The 19,889-nt window shown below is 43.3% G+C and overlaps 1 protein-coding gene across 2 annotated transcripts in view; it reads left to right on the top strand.

The window, feature by feature from the left end:
• The first annotated feature begins 213 nt into the window (after positions 1-213).
• The window catches only part of mapk14a (mitogen-activated protein kinase 14a), a 37,064-nt gene continuing 17,388 nt past the window's right edge, over positions 214-19,889 (top strand). For both annotated transcript variants that reach the window (XM_021565755.2, XM_021565756.2), the window contains exons 1-8: positions 214-727; positions 5,672-5,801; positions 7,185-7,243; positions 12,493-12,604; positions 12,967-12,996; positions 15,300-15,347; positions 15,570-15,684; positions 15,939-16,010. In XM_021565755.2, coding sequence (XP_021421430.1) covers positions 609-727; positions 5,672-5,801; positions 7,185-7,243; positions 12,493-12,604; positions 12,967-12,996; positions 15,300-15,347; positions 15,570-15,684; positions 15,939-16,010 — 685 coding nt within the window. In that variant the 5' untranslated portion in view covers positions 214-608. The remainder of the gene's footprint in view (positions 728-5,671; positions 5,802-7,184; positions 7,244-12,492; positions 12,605-12,966; positions 12,997-15,299; positions 15,348-15,569; positions 15,685-15,938; positions 16,011-19,889) is intronic.

Here is a 19,889-nt window from a genome sequence, read left to right as displayed (position 1 = left end):
CTACGCATGTGTAGGCCGTCAAATCAACGGCACTTTTTTCCATACAAAAATTATGTGTCAGTTTATAACTTTCAGAGGTTGGAGTAATAAAATTATCCACTACTTTAGGCATTGGCTCGAATCTAGGTTGTGTCTTTAGATTTTGAGAAAAGTAACAACTAAGGAATCATTTTTCACTTCTCAAACTAGTCCGCTTGGTTTGTTTCATAAGCGTTCCCGGAAGTCTCGTAATGTTGAGCCTCTGGGGTTAGAAACTCTGTGGTTTGTCCTTTGAGCGACTAGAAGGATTTGGATCTCATTTCGCGACATTTTGTTGTTGCAGCATAGGAGCACGGGCGCGCTGGGTATGTAACACAGTGAAATCCCGGGAGCCTGAACGCACATCGGAGTAGAAACGCTTTCTCACCGTAATTTAAATAATTGTGCACCTTGCTACGAACGAACATTACATCCAGCATCTACTGAAGTTGATAGAGTTCCCGAGCGTTTTCTTAAACAAGCTAGTACAGTAGTTAGCGAACTCACGTTAGTTGCATGAGTCTAGTTGACACCTTTAACCAACAAAAAGCAGAAGTCACAACTTGCAGTTTGAGGGTTGTTCTGCAGGAATGTCGCTGAAAGAAAGACCCACGTTTTATCGGCAGGAGGTGAACAAGACGATTTGGGAGGTACCAGAACGCTACCAGACGTTGTCTCCAGTCGGGTCCGGGGCCTACGGATCAGTTTGGTAATTTACACGGTTTTTGTCCAATGTTTGCGCAGAGCTAGCTATTCAGTTCTACGAGGCCTGCATAGACGCCAAAGTTAGCACGCCAGCTAGGTAGTTACATTCAGAATAGAACGCTGCGCGACCATGGGTCCTTTCTATTCTCGAACTGTGTCAGCGAGAGCGGGCGGGCGGGCATGCGAACTTGCCCCAACCAGTCTGTGTTCACACAATATAATAACATTAGTCAGACGCACCATTCGTTTATGTTGCGGCATGACATGTTGCCATGTCCCCAGCCACGTTTACTAGCTAACTGTTACGTGCACGATTTAAATGTGTCCAGCTACTTTTATAGGTTGACATTGTAACGTTATCTGAATAGCAACATCCATTTGAAACGTATTCAAATATTGAAAATATGATGCAAATTGATAGCCACAAAGAGTTGGAAACTAACCGTTATTGTTGCCGTCTTAATTAACATCCCAATTGTTTTCTTTCTGATGTGTACCGAGTGTTTCTGTTCTGTTCTATTCTACTTCATCCAATTGGTTGGGAAATGCATTTAGACACAAAGTTTTCAGTTTTGTAGTGGATCTCGTAGCTTAAGTGGCTAATTTACATCTATTGTTAAACCTCCACACAGTGATGCCACTTAATTATGTATGAGATGGTGACTCATGTGCCCAGAATAGGTCAAACCAAACTACTTTAAGCGGGATATATCGTTAATTGATTTACTGTCTTGACTAGGTGCATATCGTACTCCAGATATCTGATAACTACGTTTCCGTTAATGGGCGTTGCAGGTTACCTTATACAAAACGCTGCATAGATGTCTCAACTATAACCTGGTCTTGGCAATGCTGTCTAAATTCTTGATTTTGGCAAAAGGGCATCTTAAAAATGTCCATTGCAGGTGGGTCTACAAAAACCAGAGGAAACTACGTAAGATATTAAATCAATGTTTTGTATCTAGTGAGAAATGCCTCTTGCGTGTGTGTAGTACATCATACAATGCAACCAAAAAAGATCTGTCATCTACTTATTCACGTGGCAGTGTGCATAGAAACGACTAGTTCCTGCAAAGATGTGGGAAATGCTAGATCTGCAGCAGCTAAAATGGGAGGCACCACCTCTAGCGATATGAAACATAACTACAAAAGATTTTAAATCTTTCTTTGGTTTTTGTAGAAGGACCTGCAACTGGACACTGACATTTTATAAGATTCCCTTTTCCCCAAATCGAGAATGGAGATGGTATCACCAAGAGCAGGCTAGTTGAGACATTTATGCAGCGTTTTGTATAAGCTAACCTGTAACGCCAAGTCATTTAAACATAGTTTTCACATATCTGGCATACAATCTGTAGTTCTCTTGCTCCTTAGATATTGAGGAAAGGAGATGGTGTCTGTCTGTCTTGACTTTTCTTTTTAGATGAGAAAATGTTCTATTTAATCTTTATTTAACTAGGCAAGTCAGCTATGAACAAATTATTATTTACAAAAATGGCCTACCAAAAGGCCAATATAAATATAGGACAAAACACACAACACTACAAAAAGAGAGACCTAAGACAACAACATAACAAGGCAGCAGCACATGACGACACAGCATGGTAGCAACACAACATAACAACAACATGGTACAAACATTATTGGGCACAGACAACCGCACAAAGGACAAGATGGTAGAGACAACAATACATTGCACAAAGCAGCCCCAACTGTCAGTAAGCGTGTCCATGATTGGGTCTTTGAATGAAGAGACTGAGATAAAACTGTCCAGTTTGAGTGTTTGTTGCAGCTCATTCCAGTCGCTAGCTGCAGCGAATTGGAGAGGAGCGACCCAGGGATGTGTGTGCTTTGGGGACCTATAACAGAATGGGATTGGCAGAACGGGTGTTGTATGTGGAGGATGAGGGCTGCAGTAGATATCTCAGATAGGAGGGTGTGAGGCCTAAGAGGCTTTTCTAAATAAGCATCAACCAGTGGGTCTTGTGATGGGTGACAGATGACCAGTTTACAGTGGAGTATAGAGTGCAGTGATGTGTCCTATAAGGAGCATTGTCTCCATAAACTAGCATGGGTTGGATGGTCATCTGAATCAGGGTTAGTTTGGCAGCTGGGGTGAAAGAGGGGCGATTACGATAGAGGAAACCAAGTCTAGATTTAACTTTAGCCTGCAGTTTTGATATGTGCTGAGAGAAAGACAGTGTACCATCTAGCCATACTCCCAAGTACTTGTACGAGGTGACATCCTCAAGCTCTAAACCCTTAGAGGTAGTAATAACACCTGTGGGGAGAGGGGTATTCTTCTTACCAAACCATGTGACCTTTGTTTTGGAGGTGTTCAGAACAAGGTTAAGGGTAGAGAAAGCTTGTTGGACACTAGGAAAGCTTTGTTGTTTAACACAACATCTGGGGAGGGGCCAGCTGAGTATAAGACTGTATCATCTGCATAGAAATGGATGAGAGTGCTTCCTACTGCCTGAGCTATGTTGTTGATGTAAATTGAGAAGTGTGGGGCCTAGGACCGAGCCTTGGGGTACTCCCTTGGTGACGGGCAGTGGCTGAGACAGCAGATTTTCTGACATTATACATTACTCTTTGAGAGAGGTAGTTAGCAAACCAGGCCAAAGACCCCTCAGAGACGCCAATACTCCTTAGCCGGCCCACAAGAATGGAATGGTCTACCATATCAAAAGCTTTGGCCAAGTCAATAAAAATGGCAGCATAATATTGCTTAGAATAAAGGGCAATGGTGATGTGTGTGTGTGTGTGTCTCTAGACTTTTGACCTCTGTTTTGACATCTGTTTTAATATTTGAATTCCATTTTACTGAAGTGCCAGCCTGTTCTCAGATCTGTTTGTGCTTATGCCTACTCCGTTGTCAAACAAAGCATTGGCGTGACAATTCCATAAGGCGTTGGCAAGAGAGAACAAACAGTCTTGTGAAGTACTGGTAGGCATATGTTGTTTACTTGAAGAACAATTTACGTACTATGACTGAGATATGTGGTTGTCCCACCTAGCCATCTTAAGATGATTGCACTTACTGTAACTCGCTCTAGATACGAGTGTCTGCTAAATGACTCAAATGTAAATGACGACATGTCTGTGTTGAGGTTTATTTTACCTTGGTAGGGCCAGGTGAGCCCATGGCATTAGGTCTAATCTTCTAAATTACTGAACTAATGTTGGCCTAGTTTGTTTATTTTACACAAATAATGGTTCCTGTATTACTGCTGCTGCAGCATAATCCATCAAGGATAATTTATTCAAAAGTTTCCTTTACTTTTAAAATGGGCCTAGTAGTAACCAGTATTACCTCCCAGAACCTGCTATGGCATTAGTATCATCTGCTGGATTGTTGTTGTCTAAGTTAACATCTGGTTGTTGTTTCTGTTGTGCTCCCCACAGCAGGTTGCGGAGCACAACAGCAACACTGTGCTGCTGCTAGGCAGAAAGGATTAACTGTTGACGGTCGGATTAGTGCTGTTGGGTTAAAAAAAAAAAGTGCCCCGGATATCCGATCAAGGGACATTTTTATATTGCATAACATTTTTGCTTCTGTTTATTCATAACAATTTCCTCCTGTTATGTGGGCACCATAGCTCGCATACATACAACTTTATCTAAATGTTTTGCTTGTTGCGGCACTGGGACTCCTGACCTCCTTGGCCACAAGCGTTTGTGCACCTCTGCTTTGTACTATTAAATGTGTACAGCAGCTGACTAGCTTGGGTGCCAGTCTGTTAATGCCCTCTTGCCAACTTCTTATGGAATTGTCAATGGCAGCTATGGAGTTGGCAAGAGAGCACATAAGAACGCACATATCCAATATAGCAGCTGACCACTCATGACTGGTTAGCAGAAATTTAAAGGAAGAGGAAGTGAGATGTAGGCTTCCCTCCCCCAGTATGTCTTTCAGCCAGGGTGAATCTCTAAAGTCTTTGGGTCGTCCCTCTCCTCGCCTCCTCAAGCTGTCAGAGGAAGAAAGTAGAGCATTGGAGGAGAAGATCCAAGGTGATTGTCTCCGATGTATTCCTCACTTCCCTCTTGACTTTTTTGGAAAGCAGCGAGGAGAGATCGACGCCACAAGGAATCGAGGGAAAGACTACTGAGATCTCCCCCGGGGAGAGACGTTCGTCCCCCCAGCCTGTCAGCCATTTTAACGGAACGTCTGTTTTCTTTCTGGTAACGTATTAAGAAGGGGGCAAAGAGAAGGTACATCAGGACACTTGGAAACACCTATTGAGATATCCCCAGAGATGCTCCTTCTTCCCCAGCCTGTCAGCCAGACTCGCCATGGCCTGACAGCGCAGCTGTGTTTTAGATTGTGTCCCAAATGTCACCATAGTGCACTACTAACCATGGACCCTGCTGATTTCTTCTTTTGTTGTTGTTGCCATTCGGGATGCTGCCTTAGTCTGAGGGATGACATTTTCTGTTTAGCTCATGTCAGTTTTTCCTTCTTACATCACTTTCTTGTTTCATGCAAACTCAGCCTTTTAGTGAGCCATTTTAAGTGTGTTTTTCCTGTGTCTTCTTGGAAAATGACAACCTGGCTGCAACAACTTGTTTTAGGCCATAGCCTATATGTCTAAAGCAGGGCTGTTAAATAAATTCTGTTCCTGGAGGCCCGAAATCTCTCTGTTTGTTTTTACCTGGCAGTTAATTGCACTCACTTGATGTCCCAGGTCTGAATTAGTCCCTGATTGGAATGAGATGATGAAAAACAGAACTGTTTTGGCCCTCCAGGACTGGAATTAAATAACCCTGGTCTAATGCCTACAGGAGAAGAGGAGTTATGTTTTGTCACATGCTACTGATCGGTAATTTCAAATATAGCATCAGTAAGGATTGTATTTATTTTCAGATGCAACATTTTGGGAGTGATGAATAGTATCTTATCCTATTGTTGTTGCAGTAACTTAAACCCCTATCACGTCTCCTCCAGCTCGTCGTATGATGAGAAGACCGGTCTGAAGATCGCAGTGAAGAAACTCTCCCGGCCATTCCAGTCCATTATCCACGCCAAGAGGACTTACAGAGAGCTACGTCTGCTCAAGCACATGAAACATGAGAACGTGAGTTTCATCTCTCTTAACTTCTTGTGGGACGGTAGCGTCCCACCTGGCCAACATCCGGTGAAATTGCAGAGCGTGAAATTCAAACTACAGAATTATAAATATTTTACTTTCATAAAATCATAAGTGTAATACATCAAAATAAAGCTTAACTTCTTGTTAATCCAGCCGCTGTGTCAGATTTCAAAAAGGCTTTACGGGAAAGCACACCATGCGATTATCTGAGGATAGCGCCCCGCATTCAAAAGCATGAAAAACATATTTCAACCAGGCAGGTGCGCCACGAAAGTCAGAAACGGCGATATAATAAATGCCTTACCTTTGATCTTCTTTTGTTGGCACTCCAAAAGGTTCCAGATACATCACAAATGGTCCTTTTGGTCGATAATGTCCTTTATATCCATAAAAGCTTCAGTCAATAATCTACCCAGTTTCCCTCCATCAAAATGCATACAAAATTAATCCCAAACGTTACTAATACGTTTTTCCAAACAAGTCAAACAACGTTTATAATCAAACCTTAGGTACCCTAATACGTAAATAAATTATAACATTTAAGACGGAGAATCGTTATTGTCTTTACCGGAGAAAAATACCAAAGAACGCGCTCTCTTCCACGTGCTTAGAAACACTAGAGCCAAAATGGGAGCCACCTAGAAAAACTAACATTTCTGGCTAATTTTTCCAAAAACCAGCTCTTTCTAAAGACTGACATCTAGTGGAAGCCCTAGGAACTGCAATCTGGGAGAATTTCACATTATAAAAAAAGTGACACCCATTGAAAACAGTGGTAGGCTGAATTTTTTTTTGCGGGGGGTATGGTTTGTCCTCAGGGTTTCGCCTGCCATATCAGTTCTGTTATACGCACAGACATAATTTTAACAGTTTTAGAAACTTTTGTGTTTTCTATCCAAATCTACCAATTATATGCATATCCTAGTTTCTGGGCCGGAGTAACAGGCAGTTTACTTTGGGCGCGCTTTTCATCTGGACGGGAAAATACTTAAAATACTACCAAGAGGTTAAAAGCTACAGAACTGTTTTGTGTTGCTGCTACGATAAGTCTAGGAATATGTTGGTTAAAGTATTCCTCTGCTCTAGTTCCACTTCCCTCTCTTTGTCTTTGCTCCTCTCTCTGGAGCTCAGTCCTCTCTCTCTCTTAAAAGCAGCAGAAGTATGTTGGCTATATTAATCATAGTATGCAACTGTGCTGCTGACTGAGATCTCAACTGTAGGAATTTGTTGGCTGAAGTATTCCGCTGCTCTAGTTCCAAGTATTCCAATGCTCTATTCTGCTGAAACCAATTCATTGTGGAGTCATGAAATAATTTGGGAGAGCTGATACAATCCTCCTTACTTGTTGCGTTGGCCTCTGTGTTTCAGGTGATCGGCCTTCTAGATGTCTTCACACCTGCTACTAGTCTGGAGGAGTTCAATGACGTGTGAGTTGAATTGAAACTCTTAAGGCCTACCGATTTCTTTTATCTACTGTATGTTCCTTTATTATCCCTTCATAACCTTAATTCACTCAGCCAATGCCTATTGACAGAGGATCAGTGCCTCACTTGAAACACAATGAGTGCACAAAGTGCCTTTCTTTTCCCAGCAAAAGAGAGTAAACAAAGCCTGCTCTGCCTAGGAAACACCAGGGGTACCTGTGGTACTATTTTCAGTAGTACTACCACATCTCCCTTCCCAACCTTGGAAATAGTTACTCACTGGGTGCCTTGGCTTCAGGCATTTACTGTTTGTTGATGTTGAAAGTCAGTGAGAAGAGGAAGTGGACAGATTGTTCAGTGAGTCAGTGCTGGCCGACTGCCTCATGTTTGTGTACTATGTGTGTGTACTGTGTGTGGGTGCCTGGCTGAGTGAGTGTCACACACAAGCCTAGACCTGTTGTTGCCTCTGCTGAAGGAAAATGTGCAGGAAAGGCCTCTCGTTCCTACACTTCCTACTATTTACCACGCTTGGCTCGACAATGAGAGCAATGGAGTTGGGAAGAACACAAATTGATCTGGGCCAGGCTAGCTCTCTGGCAGCTCCACCATCAGAAGAGGCAACTGAAGTGTGCTCTCAGTCGCCCCACTGTCCCAGATAGATTAACAACCCGGTTCCACAGAGAGGGGAGAGAGAAAGAACAAGAGATGTTAAACAATGGCAGGGTTGCAGTGGAAGAAGTTCCTCTTACACAGAATAATAAATATTAGGGCTGTCCCGACTTTAAAAAAAATGAATAAAAAAAATACAGTTATTGGTCGACCGATAGTGGTCTGTTCTTTAGACTAATTGATTGGTCAAAATGTTAAAACATGTTTCCATGTATGCATATAATTTTACTATCACACAATGTGTTTTAATATAATCAACTATACATGCATTTTGATGCTTTAAGGGCACTATTTGATGAAATAAGACACAAATGACTCAAGGGAGCCAGAGATGGAGAAAAAATCCTTAACCTGTTTCATTTAATTGATGATGACCACGATTTTGAGATTCAAAGATGTTAATCAAAATTCTATTCAAATCTAAATGAAAATGATACAAACCTTAAATAACTGCCATTGACAACTATGTAAAAATAGCCTGTAAAGCCTACAAATAAAAACAAAGCAGCCTTCAGGTAGAAAATATCCTGATTTAAAAATATATATATATTTAAATCCTATAACCCACTTTGGGTGTGCATGGCTTGTCTGTAACTAACTTGGAACATTGTATCAATTGTCAACTTGGGTCCAACTGGAAGCTCACACTAGCAACATTGTATAAAATATTCTGAACCCTTAGTTTCCTATGCCAGTGAGCTCAGGACAGAGACAGCTGTAGGCTATTTGTGCAAGGGGTAAGAAGTAATCAGGTGTTTTATGATGTTTGCAGTGGATCAGAGCAATACATTTTTCCCTTTCACGCTGAGGGGTTTTCAAAAGGGAGAGAGCTGGAAAGAATTTTCAAATACATTGAGGAACTATTGTCATTAACAATGGATGTAAAAACAGACTTTATTTGTTTGCTGTTAAGGATCTGCCATGCTGATCCTCAACATGGGGGCCTCTCGGGTGCATGCTCAGTCCCCTCCTGTACTCCTTGTTCACTCGTGACTGCACGGTCAGGCAAGACTCCCAACACCATCATTAAGTTTGGCGATGACAACAGTGGTAGGCCTGATCACCAATGACGGTGTGACAGCCTGTAGGGGGGAGGTCAGAGACCTGACCGTGTGGTGCAAAGACAACAACCTCTCCCTCACCGTGATCAAGACAAATGATTGTGGACGACAGGAAAAGGAGGACCGAGCATGCCCCCATTCTGTAGTGGAGCAGGTTGAGAGCTTCAAGTTCCTTGGTGTCCACATCACCAACAATCTAACATGGTCCAAGCACACCAAGACAGTCATGAAGAGGGCACGGCAAAACCTATTCCCCCTCAGGAGACTGGAAAGATTTGGCATGGGTACTCAGATCCTCAAAAAGTTCTACAGCTGCACCATCGAGAGCATCCTGATGGGTTGCATCACTGCCTGGTATGGCAACTGCTCGGCCTCCGACTGCAAGGCACTACAGAGGGTGGTGCGTACGGCCCAGTACATCACCAGGGCCAAGCTTTCTGCCATCCAAGACCTCTATACCAGGCGGTGTTAGAGGAAGGCCCTAAAAGTTGTCAAATATTCCAGCCACTCTAGTCATAGACCGTCCTCTCTGCTACCGCACGGCGAGTGGTACTGGAGCGCCAAGTCTAGGTTCAAGAGACTTCTAAACAGCTTCTACCTCCCCCAAGCCATAAAACCCCTCAACATCTAATCAAATGGCTACCCATACTATTTGAAAAATTCCCCATCTGTCTACACACAACACCCCATAATGACAAAGCAAAAATAAGGTTTTTAGAAATTGTTGCAAATGTGCTTTAAAAATATACACCTTATTTGCATAAGTATTCAGACTCTTTGCTATGAGACTCAATTGAGCTCCGGTGCATCCTGTTTCCATTGATCATTCTTGAAAAGTTTCTACAAATTGATTGGAGTCCACCGGTGGTAAATAATTTTTTGGGGACATGATTTGGAAAGGCACACACCGGTCTATACAAGGTCCCACAGTTGACAGTGCACGTCAGAGCAAAAACCAAGCCATGAGGTCGAAGGAATTGTCCATAGAGGTCCGAAACATGATTGTGTCGAGGCACAGATCTGGGTAAGGGTACCACATTTTTTTTGCAGCATTGAAGGTCCCCAAGAACATACTGGCCTCCATTCTTAAATGGAAGAAGTTTGGAACTACCAAGACTCTTCCTAGAGCTGGCCGCCCGGCAAAACTGAGGAATCCGGGGAGAAGGGTCAGGGTGGTGACCAAGAACCCGATAGTCACTCTGACAGACCTCCAGAGTTCCTCTGTGGAGATGTTTGTCCTTCTGGAAGGTTCTCCCATCTCTGCAGGACTCCACCAGTCAGGCCAGATGGAAGCTACTCCTCAGTTAAAGGCACATGACAGCCAGCTTGGGGTTTGCCAAAAGGCACCGAAAGGTCTTTCAGGCCATGAGAAACCAGATTCTCTGATCTGATCAAACCAAGATTGAACTCTTTGGCTTGAAAGCAAAGTGTCACATCTGGAGGAAACGTGGCCCCATCCATATGGTGAAGCGTGGTGGTTGCAACAACATGCTGTGGGGATGTTTTTTAGCAGCAGTGTCTGGGAGACTAGTCAGGATTGAGGGAAAGATGAATATAGCAAAGTACAGAGAGAGCCTTGATAAAAACCTGCTCAGGACCTCAGACTGGGGCGGAGGTTCAGCTTCCAATAGGACAACAACCCTAAGCACACAGCCAAGACAACACAGGAGTGGATTAGGGACAAACCTCAATGTCCTTGAGTGGCCCAGCCAGAGCCCGGACTTGAACCCGATCGAACGTCTCTGGAGAGACCTGAAAATAGCTGTGCAGCAACGCTCCCCATCCAAACTGACAGAACTAGAGGATCTGTAAAGAAGGGGAGAAACTCCACAAATACAGGTGTGCCAAGCTTGTAGCGTCATACCCAAGAAGACGCAAGGCTATAATGGTTGCCAAAGGTGCTTCAACAAAGTACTGAGTAGAGGGTCTGAATACTTATGTAAATGTGATCTTACTTTTTTAATAAACTTTTTATCAATCCATTTTAGAATAAGGCTGTAATGTAACATAATGTGAAAAAAGTTGAGGGGTCTCAATACTTTGAATTCACTGCATATATTTGATATTGCTTGACTAAAAACAATCTGCCAGTCGCCTAATCAGGATCTTGGCTATTTTCTTCTCATGCATATCTGTGTACACAGCACACATGCCTGCAGGACAGAGGAGCACAGGGAGGGGTTTTCTAACTGCTGTTCATAAAAAACCCAGTATGCAGGTACTGTAGCTGTAATTTCCCCTACCCCAGCTCCAAAAATGTGACTCAAAGGACTGTTCATAGCTCCTCTTTTACCCCTAGATAGATAGATGGAGGGAGAGCAGGGGAGGGGGGAAGATACAGTGGGGAAAGTTCCATGGATTAACAGGGATGAAAGCTCACTATTTATATACCTAATTTTCCAGGCCTCAACATGAACCCTTCAGCTGGAGCCCCCCCCCCCTTCCCTCTCCCTGTTTGTGCCTTTGATCTCAGTCATGTTGAAGTAGCTTGGTCTCCGATCAGTCTATATAGGAGGAGGGCACTAAGGAAAAGTCCAGTTTAACCAGGGAGTTATTTTAAGATGTTCCTCCTGTGTGGGAACAGTGCAGCATTCATCTATCAGTGGAACAGCAAACTAGCAAGACCAGAGTGAAGCCTCCGTGCTCCTCGTATGTTTTGGCTCAGATTTTTTTCCCTCCAGAAGTGCTTACCACTATTTGGAGCTGTTTAAACGACTATGGGATTAGATTTGAATTACAAAAATAAGTGGACTTAATGGACGTGTGTGTTTAATGACATTATTTGTGGATGGCTCGCCCAGCTGGGGCTTCCAGAGGAAAGGAGTGTGTGTGGGGAAGGGGGCGAGGAGATGGAACAGCTACTCAACCAGTATCAGCTGACTCCTAGGAGACATATGGGAGAACATTGACATGGTGGTAAATCCCTTGATGTATAGACCACAAGACAAAAACTGATGGGGTTGGCTTAACTTGTAAGCTGTATTTCGTCTGCAAATGTTTATTGAAAACAAGTTGTTCCCAATAAGCACATCTCTCAAATACATTGTTACAGTTGAAGAGAAGTAGCAGGAGCGCTTCAGGCATTCCACAACAACTAAAGTTGCTCTTAGAGGGGAATTGTAATTGAAACGGAAAAATTATAACCACAAATGGGTGGCCATAAGGCACTCGTTGGTTTCAAAGTTAAAATGCCTTTAATGTCAGACCTGATGAAAGGCGTAAGCCGATGCACGTTGGTGTATTTCAATGTCTTAGCCCATACATGAATGGTTTTTAAACTTTCAAACCCACTGGACTTTTGTGGTTATTTTTCCTTTTGCTTTTCAGCATTGCTACAGTTGTTGGTTCGCTAGCTAGCTACTTTTGGCCATATTAGCATTGATGTGACGTGTCAAAACGAGATGGTATCCAGAACAACATACAACTGGCTGAAATATGTAAATATGGAACCGTGAGAAACAGATGCATGTCGTATACAGTGGAGTAGTTTTGTTTGAGCTCCTGTCTGGTTCTGATTGGCAGGTACCTGGTGACCCACCTGATGGGGGCAGACCTCAACAACATAGTCAAGTGTCAGAAACTCACAGACGATCACGTGCAGTTCCTCATATACCAGATCCTCCGGGGATTAAAGGTGAAACGCACAGACACATACAGGCAGACAGATCCTCTGGGGGTTAAAGGTGAAACCGCACACTTCAACTTTTTTTTATCATGCTTCAAGTAACTCAAAATAACTGAAAGTAACTGCCATTCACAGTATTGTGTACATCCCAGTGTTGTGTACATTCCCAGCAGACAAACGTATAGAATTTAAGTCATAATTATGTCATTTAAACCAGTTGCTGGTCATACCAATGTCATTTTACCCAGTTTCGCCTGTTGTGATGTACCTCGGAACCACAGACCTCTCAGTTTAAACTTGTGGTTTGTGTCTCCTAATTATTGATGTAATCTAATGCCTTTGCTCTTCTTTCCCTCTCTCTGTCTCCTCAGTATATCCACTCAGCAGATATCATTCACAGAGTAAGTCTCCTCCCTTTTTAATTCAGTCCGCTCTGCTATGATTGAGCCCACAATGAAAAAGTCCTTCTCTGTGACTGACGCTGTGTCTTGTTAATTAATATAATATTATGAAATATATGCCATTTAGTTGACTCTTGTATCCAAAGAAACTTAGTCATACGTGCATACATTTTACGTACAGGTGGTCCCGGGAATCGAACCCACTATCCTGCCGTTGCAAGGGCCGTGGTTTACATTAGCGCATGTCCGGGGCAAGTAAAAAGATATATAGTTGGACAAGTAGAATATATAGTTGGACAAGTAGAATATATAGTTGGACAAGTAGAATATATAGTTGGACAAGTAGAATAAGGATTGAAGTAAATAGAAATACAATCACAATATCAAACAATTAATCCGATCAGATTTTTATTAGTGTCCCCCGCATGCGATGTACTGTTCTCAATCTCTGCAGAGCGCATCGGAGTATTGACACGCGCCGCTTTGGCTGGTGCAAAATATATTGTAATAATGCTGTTCTGTAGTCCTATATAATTGTTTTAAAAGTTTTTTATTTTTTTATTACCTAAGCTGTTAATGAGCTATGCATTTTATTTATCGCACGCACGCACACACAGCCCAGTTGAAGCGGAATATCAACTATTGGGCATCGAGCGTGCGACTCCTCATACAGCTTTGATTGCTGCGTGTAAAAAACATGTTATAATAAGCCCAGTCACCGCGCAAACATTCCTAAGGAAAAGGCCACAGTCACGGTTTTGATGGCAATTATTGAAAAGAGCGGGATTCCAGCTTTCCAGTGCTGTACAATTTATTTCTCAACTGCATAATTGGCAGCGTTTTAGTCTGTCTGGTATGACGATTTAAAACAAAAATAGTTACGCGTGAAACTCGTCCATTCGATTGCGTAAACGGTAGGCCCATATTCACTGTAAAATTCACACAATTAAACTGACTTTATAAAAACACAAGCGACTAGATGATATTTTAAAGACTGATCTAGCTAATGATTAGCCAACAATGCAGATGAGCAACCACATTCTGCAACCATGTTTTTTAGATTCATTTGGGATCCCCTCGCTTCAGCCATGTAGCCACTGCTGCGTCAGGCGATAATGCTTATTGCTAAAATAGCACACCAGCCTGATAATATGGACGATGTATCAATATGTTTTTGAGCTAATTTCTGTAGGGGAATATTACATTTTAAACTGTTTTGTATGTTAATTAGGCTGTATGTCATCAACAAGGGGGAGGATTTTATTTTATTTTTCCTAACAATCAGTGAAAATATAAGACTTGATGGTTGGTTATAATATAAGGTTCTTGCCTACTGCAAATGAAACATGAAATCACCCGAGATTGAAATTCCGCGTGCATAACTCGCTTTCCTGTGATCTTGGCCCGGGCCAGTAGTTTTGACTTGGTACTCCCCCGGTGTGCCACTGGCAAATGTACCTGAATGTCAAGCCCTGCTGTCAATAGATCTCTTCTGAAACTTGAATATTTTAGCCTTACAGGGTTAAAGATAAACATGTCTTAGTTAGGTACCTTGCTTTGATGTGTCTTACCTCAGCCATTTGATCCCGGATTCATTGAACGAGGGAATTATTTTATAAAGACAAAGCATTTTGTTGGTATTTGTAACGTTGCAGTATTTTACATCCTCCAGGAGAGCTACTGGGTGTGCAGGCTTTTATCTGAACCCAGCTCTAACACACTACATTGTAAAAAGTCAGCTGCTCAACATGACCTCGATAAGCTGACTCGGGTGTTTCAGTAGGGCCTTGCATTGTACAACACAATTATCAGTCACCTTGTTGGCCCATGGTGTTAGAGACCATTTTATTTTTGGACAAGTGACTTGAGCTTTCAGACAAGTAAAAAAAAATCCATCATGCTTGTCAGGAGGTACAGTTTATAAACCAGTTTTAATTCAAGGCTTTGCTGCTTGCTTCGCTTTCACATAGAGGATTCGGGCCCAGGCTCACTCCTTAAGCAAACACTCTAAATAGCAGAGGAATTAAAACCATAAACAGGACCTCTGATTTTGATTGTGACTGAGTCCGTGATTCAGGGCTGCTGTTTAGAAAGAACTGATCTGAGAATAATATTAGAGTAGATCAATTAGAGATTTACTTAGTCTTGAAGAAGCACTGTGGACGCTCTGCAGAAGCACTTCTACAGATCACGGTGGTTTGGTTTTAGCGAATCTAGACTCAATTGAGAAAGCCCATTCAGATCTGGCCTCGTCATATGTAGCTCAGCTGTAATAATACGTCTTATCTCCCATCACTCTTTAGGACCTGAAACCCAGCAACTTGGCTGTAAATGAGGACTGTGAGCTGAAGGTAAGTGAGTTTATTATAGGTCCGCTCATTCAAACTGGGTTCATCCTAAATAGTCCAGACAAGACTTTCAGTATGCCTGAGGGGAGTAACCAAGCACTCCCTGATGTAACGTTGGGGGTGACGTTTTCTGCAAGGAGAAAACAGTGTGTGCCTTCTGTGTAGTTTCCTCAGGCTAACCATCTTGCCAGGACCACATGGTTTCGTTTTGTCTGTCCTCCTCAGATCCTGGACTTTGGGCTGGCGCGGCACACTGATGACGAGATGACGGGTTACGTTGCCACACGCTGGTACCGGGCACCAGAGATCATGCTGAACTGGATGCACTACAACATGACAGGTACAGTCGGTAGAGCCTCTGAGTGGTTTAGACAGCCTGCATCTGCTCACTGCAGACACGTTTACCAGTTACACATTTAGGTTACAAATTGTTGATGTACTTGTGATCCTGGGTCAACGTTCCTATCATGTGGATGTCATAATAGCAGAACACTGTAAATGGACATACTGAACATCTTTCTCCTATATGTTATAGTAGACATTTGTTATTACTTTATCTGTTATATGAACATAATGATCACCTATATGTTACAGTGGATATTTGGTCTGTGGGATGCATCATGGCTGAACTCCTCACTGGCAGAACGCTGTTTCCCGGTACTGACCGTATCCTTTCATTGCCCTTACCTCAGTTACCCTACTATGGGTCTAATATGAGTACCTTTGCCGAAGCCCACTCCATTCGTGAGTATGCCTGGCCTACCCAGTCAACCACTGTTTCTGTCACTGACACAGTGTTAGTGGTTGGTGGTAAGATTCCCACACAATAATATGTCCTTGCTGAATCACATCGGATAGGACCAGAGTACACACAGAATCATGCCGCTGTGATTGTTTGACATATGCATTTCGAACAGCTTTTTGCAGGTCCAGACAGTAGCAGAAGATTGCTGACAGTGCGTGTCCTAAACTGTGTTCTAAGCTAAAGCTCTTCTATGTTCCTAACTTGCTCTGCACAACTAATCCCTCTATGGTGCCTCAGGTGCTTCTTCTCCTTTCAGCTCTGTTCTGCCGCTCTCCCTGCAGCATGTATTGTAGAGGGTCTCCTAGTTCGTCAGTTTCTGTGGCCACACTAATTTCTACCTCTCCGAACTTGGTCTCTAAAACTCTGTTTTCTCTGGCGTCCAAGCCTCCTTCCATTGTCTGTTAGATGCCAGCCACCTCCTCTTCTTTAACACAGTAACCCTAGAAAAGTCTGGCCTCGAAGCACCCACCTTGGAGCAAATGACGAGTCTTTTAAACATCAACGTTCGAACAGCCTAATAAATATGTTTCATATATGCTATCAGGAAAATTATCCTTTGGTTCTACTTCATACCTTTCAGACCGTCAGTACGGTTGACAGTATGGATTATATCCCGCACGCTCCACGCAGGTCGAGTAATAATAACAGCACAGTCACGCCAGTGACGTGACGCCATGGGAGGACAGGCCCCAGAGGTTCATATTAAATCGTAGGTCAGACCACACACTATCATTTTTTTTCTCGCAAAGTTAGCTTAGCGGTATTGCGCAAGTTGACTGAGCTGCTGTTCAGTTTTTTTTGGATCTTCTTAGGTCCCGGTAGGGTAAGCTAAACTCGGTGTGATTTGTGTGTATTGTCAGTCTGTTACCAACAGAAATACGCGCCCTCTAAGGCTGTGTGACAGCTCTCCCCCACCTATCCCTTTTATCGGAGGATATCGTGCTTCCTTGTCTTGTACTGACTTAGCCCACCAGCTATTGTGTGTTGGCCATTATACTCCGGTGCTAACCGTGTCAAGATATCCTCAATTACCATGCTCGTTATCGAGGCCACCGGGCACTAGTCGTCCCTCGACTATTTAATGGGTCACTTTCCCTAGATAATCGCGTTTCATAACGGTTCAGCCCTGTGGTTGTAGCTCGGCTCACCAGAAATTATTTTGCGGTTGCTGTACAGCTCTCTACTAGTGATGCACCGATATGACATTTTTGACCGATAACCGATGTTTACATTTTTTGCGGCCTTTTAAAAATTCTAGTACAGTTAAATAGTTAACACACACATGGACGCAGCGGTCTAAGGCACTACAGTCCCTGGTTCGAATCCAGACTGTATCACATCTGGCCGTGATTGGAGTCCCATAGGGCAACGCACAGTTGGCCCTGCCACGTCCAGGTTTGGCCGGTGTAGGCTGTCATTGTAAATAAGAATTTGTTCTTAACTGACTTGCCTAGTTAAATAAAGGTTACACACACACCACACTGACCAAAAAGTTATTTTGTTGGCATTTACGTATGTCCCCATTACCAATAAAACCAAATCAAAACCTATTTCTTTCACTTACTTGCTGTGCTGTTTCGTTCTTCATTTGTTCAGTCATTTCATTCTCAACCAGGATTTCATCATACATGTCAAGCAGTGAAGTTTCAGCTCCGTCTGTCCGTGACTTCTCTTCCTCTGTGCGCACTGTCACTGTGTCCGTTTCCATCTTGTCCGGCTGTGTCTGTAACATTTCACATAAACCCTGTTTCTTGTCTGCGTCGAAGTAGCGGTTCTTGTACGTAGCATCTAGCATGGCGGCGACACAGTAAAGAGAGAGTGCCCCCGAATCGCTTGTTCACATCCTGTCTCAGCTGTTTTGTTGAGCAGGTGTTTCAATGCCATGACAGAGGGTATCACATCTGCTGCAGGCACAGTTGATGAGCTTATTTCGATTCAGTTGTTTGAATGGAACTAGCTAGTGTGTTCATGTTTCAAACATGTTCTCAAATTCCTTTGAAATGGCAGCAGCGGTATGACAACCAGCACATTCCTGAGCATGCAATACGACTTCCCTCAGTGCGAAATCCTCGTTGACCCACTCTGCTGTCAACTCCACATGCTCATGGGGCTGACATCTCTGGTCCAAATGTCAGTTGTGAAGCTAATAGCAGTGATGCTATTACTGTGTAACTCCGGAAGGGCAACATCTGAAAAATAGCGCACTTGGTGGTGTGTACCAGTGCTCGATCCATCGGCGAAAGCCAACATCACCCACGACAGAGAACGGTTGATTGCCTGTGAAGGTGAGAGCCTGCACCCTCAGCCAGGAAATGTACATCTCTCCTGGAGAAGGGCGCGATCACGAGTAAAACCATCAGAACTGCAAGATGGCTTTTACTCAACCTGTTTCCTGGTTCTGAAGAAAGGAGGCTTCACTAACAGGCTGGGGAGCAGTGTGGCAACACAGGTCTGTACGGGGCGAGTGGTGCCCCCGCTGGCAGAAAGAGCACATCAACGTGCTAGTACTTCAAATAGTTTACCTCGCCCTGAAACACTTTCTGCCTGTTCTCAAACACAAACATGTCCTAATACGATCATACAATACAAGCCATTCATCTCCCAGGTAAGTTGAACGAGGTGGCGGATTCCTTGTCACGACAGAAACTGGCCCTGGGGGAATGGCGACTTCACCCACGAGTAGTGAAGATGATATGGCAGCGGGTTGGAACAGCACATGTGGACCTGTTGGCCTCAGAGCAAACTTCCCACTGCTCCATCTATGAAGGAAGGCAAACGACCTAGGTGTGACCTTATGGCCCAATCCAGACTTTTTGCCTAAGTTTTATCACCCCATATCAACCAAGCCATTGAGCTGGTGGCCTAGTGCTGGCGGCCTGAGCATATCTCCTGTGTCCAATCCGTTCCCTCAAACGCTATATGCAAGCCTCTGAGCGCCACAGGAAGTCAGACCAGGACTGCGTTTCAAGCTCATAAGACACACCCTCCTCCACTTACCCTCGCCTTATGCCCTTGGAGGAATCCCCGTGGCCATCTTTGTAGTTGGTCCAAATGATTAGCCAAGCAAGGGAAGTTTGCAACGTGAGACCCTCAGCCCTCGTTTTTGATATAGTTTGCAAGTGTACAATTGATTGTACATCCGCTAAGAAAAGTCAGCTAAACTTAAAACCAACATTTAATATGGATAAGTCCACAAACAAATGTAAATAAGATAGAAATTGTGCTACTAATGCACATGACAGCTCAAACACGTATCATAAAAGTAGTGATGTTATCTTTTGGAAACGTTAACTTGCGCACACAGCTTTCCCTGACATCACGCTTATACATTGTCGTTTTCCAAATACCTGATATAGTGGGATGGCTAACATGCGTTACTACCATACCCTGTTCAAAGGCACTTAAATCTTTTGTCTTGCCCATTCGCCCTCTGAATGGCACACATACACAATCCATTTCTCAATTGTCTCAAGGCTTAAAAATTCTTATTTAACCCGTCTCCTCCCCTTTATCTACAATGATTGAAGTGGATTTAACAAGTGACATCAATAAGGGATCATAGCTTTCACCTGGTCAGTCGGTCATGGGAACGAGCATGTGTCCTTAATGTTTTGTACAGTCAGTGTAGTTTATACAAGTATGTTACATTTGATTTATTCAATGTCCCAGGGTGGTTTTTGTGACTGTTCTTGGTTCCGTTGTGCCAGGCTAGCTCAATCAAGCACAGCTCAGTTATTTTT

Source organism: Oncorhynchus mykiss, chromosome 16, assembly GCF_013265735.2.
Source record: "Oncorhynchus mykiss isolate Arlee chromosome 16, USDA_OmykA_1.1, whole genome shotgun sequence".
Classification (NCBI taxonomy): Eukaryota; Metazoa; Chordata; class Actinopteri; order Salmoniformes; family Salmonidae; genus Oncorhynchus; species Oncorhynchus mykiss.
Note: the sequence above shows the minus strand (reverse complement) of the source record. Positions and strands in the feature narration are given on the sequence as shown.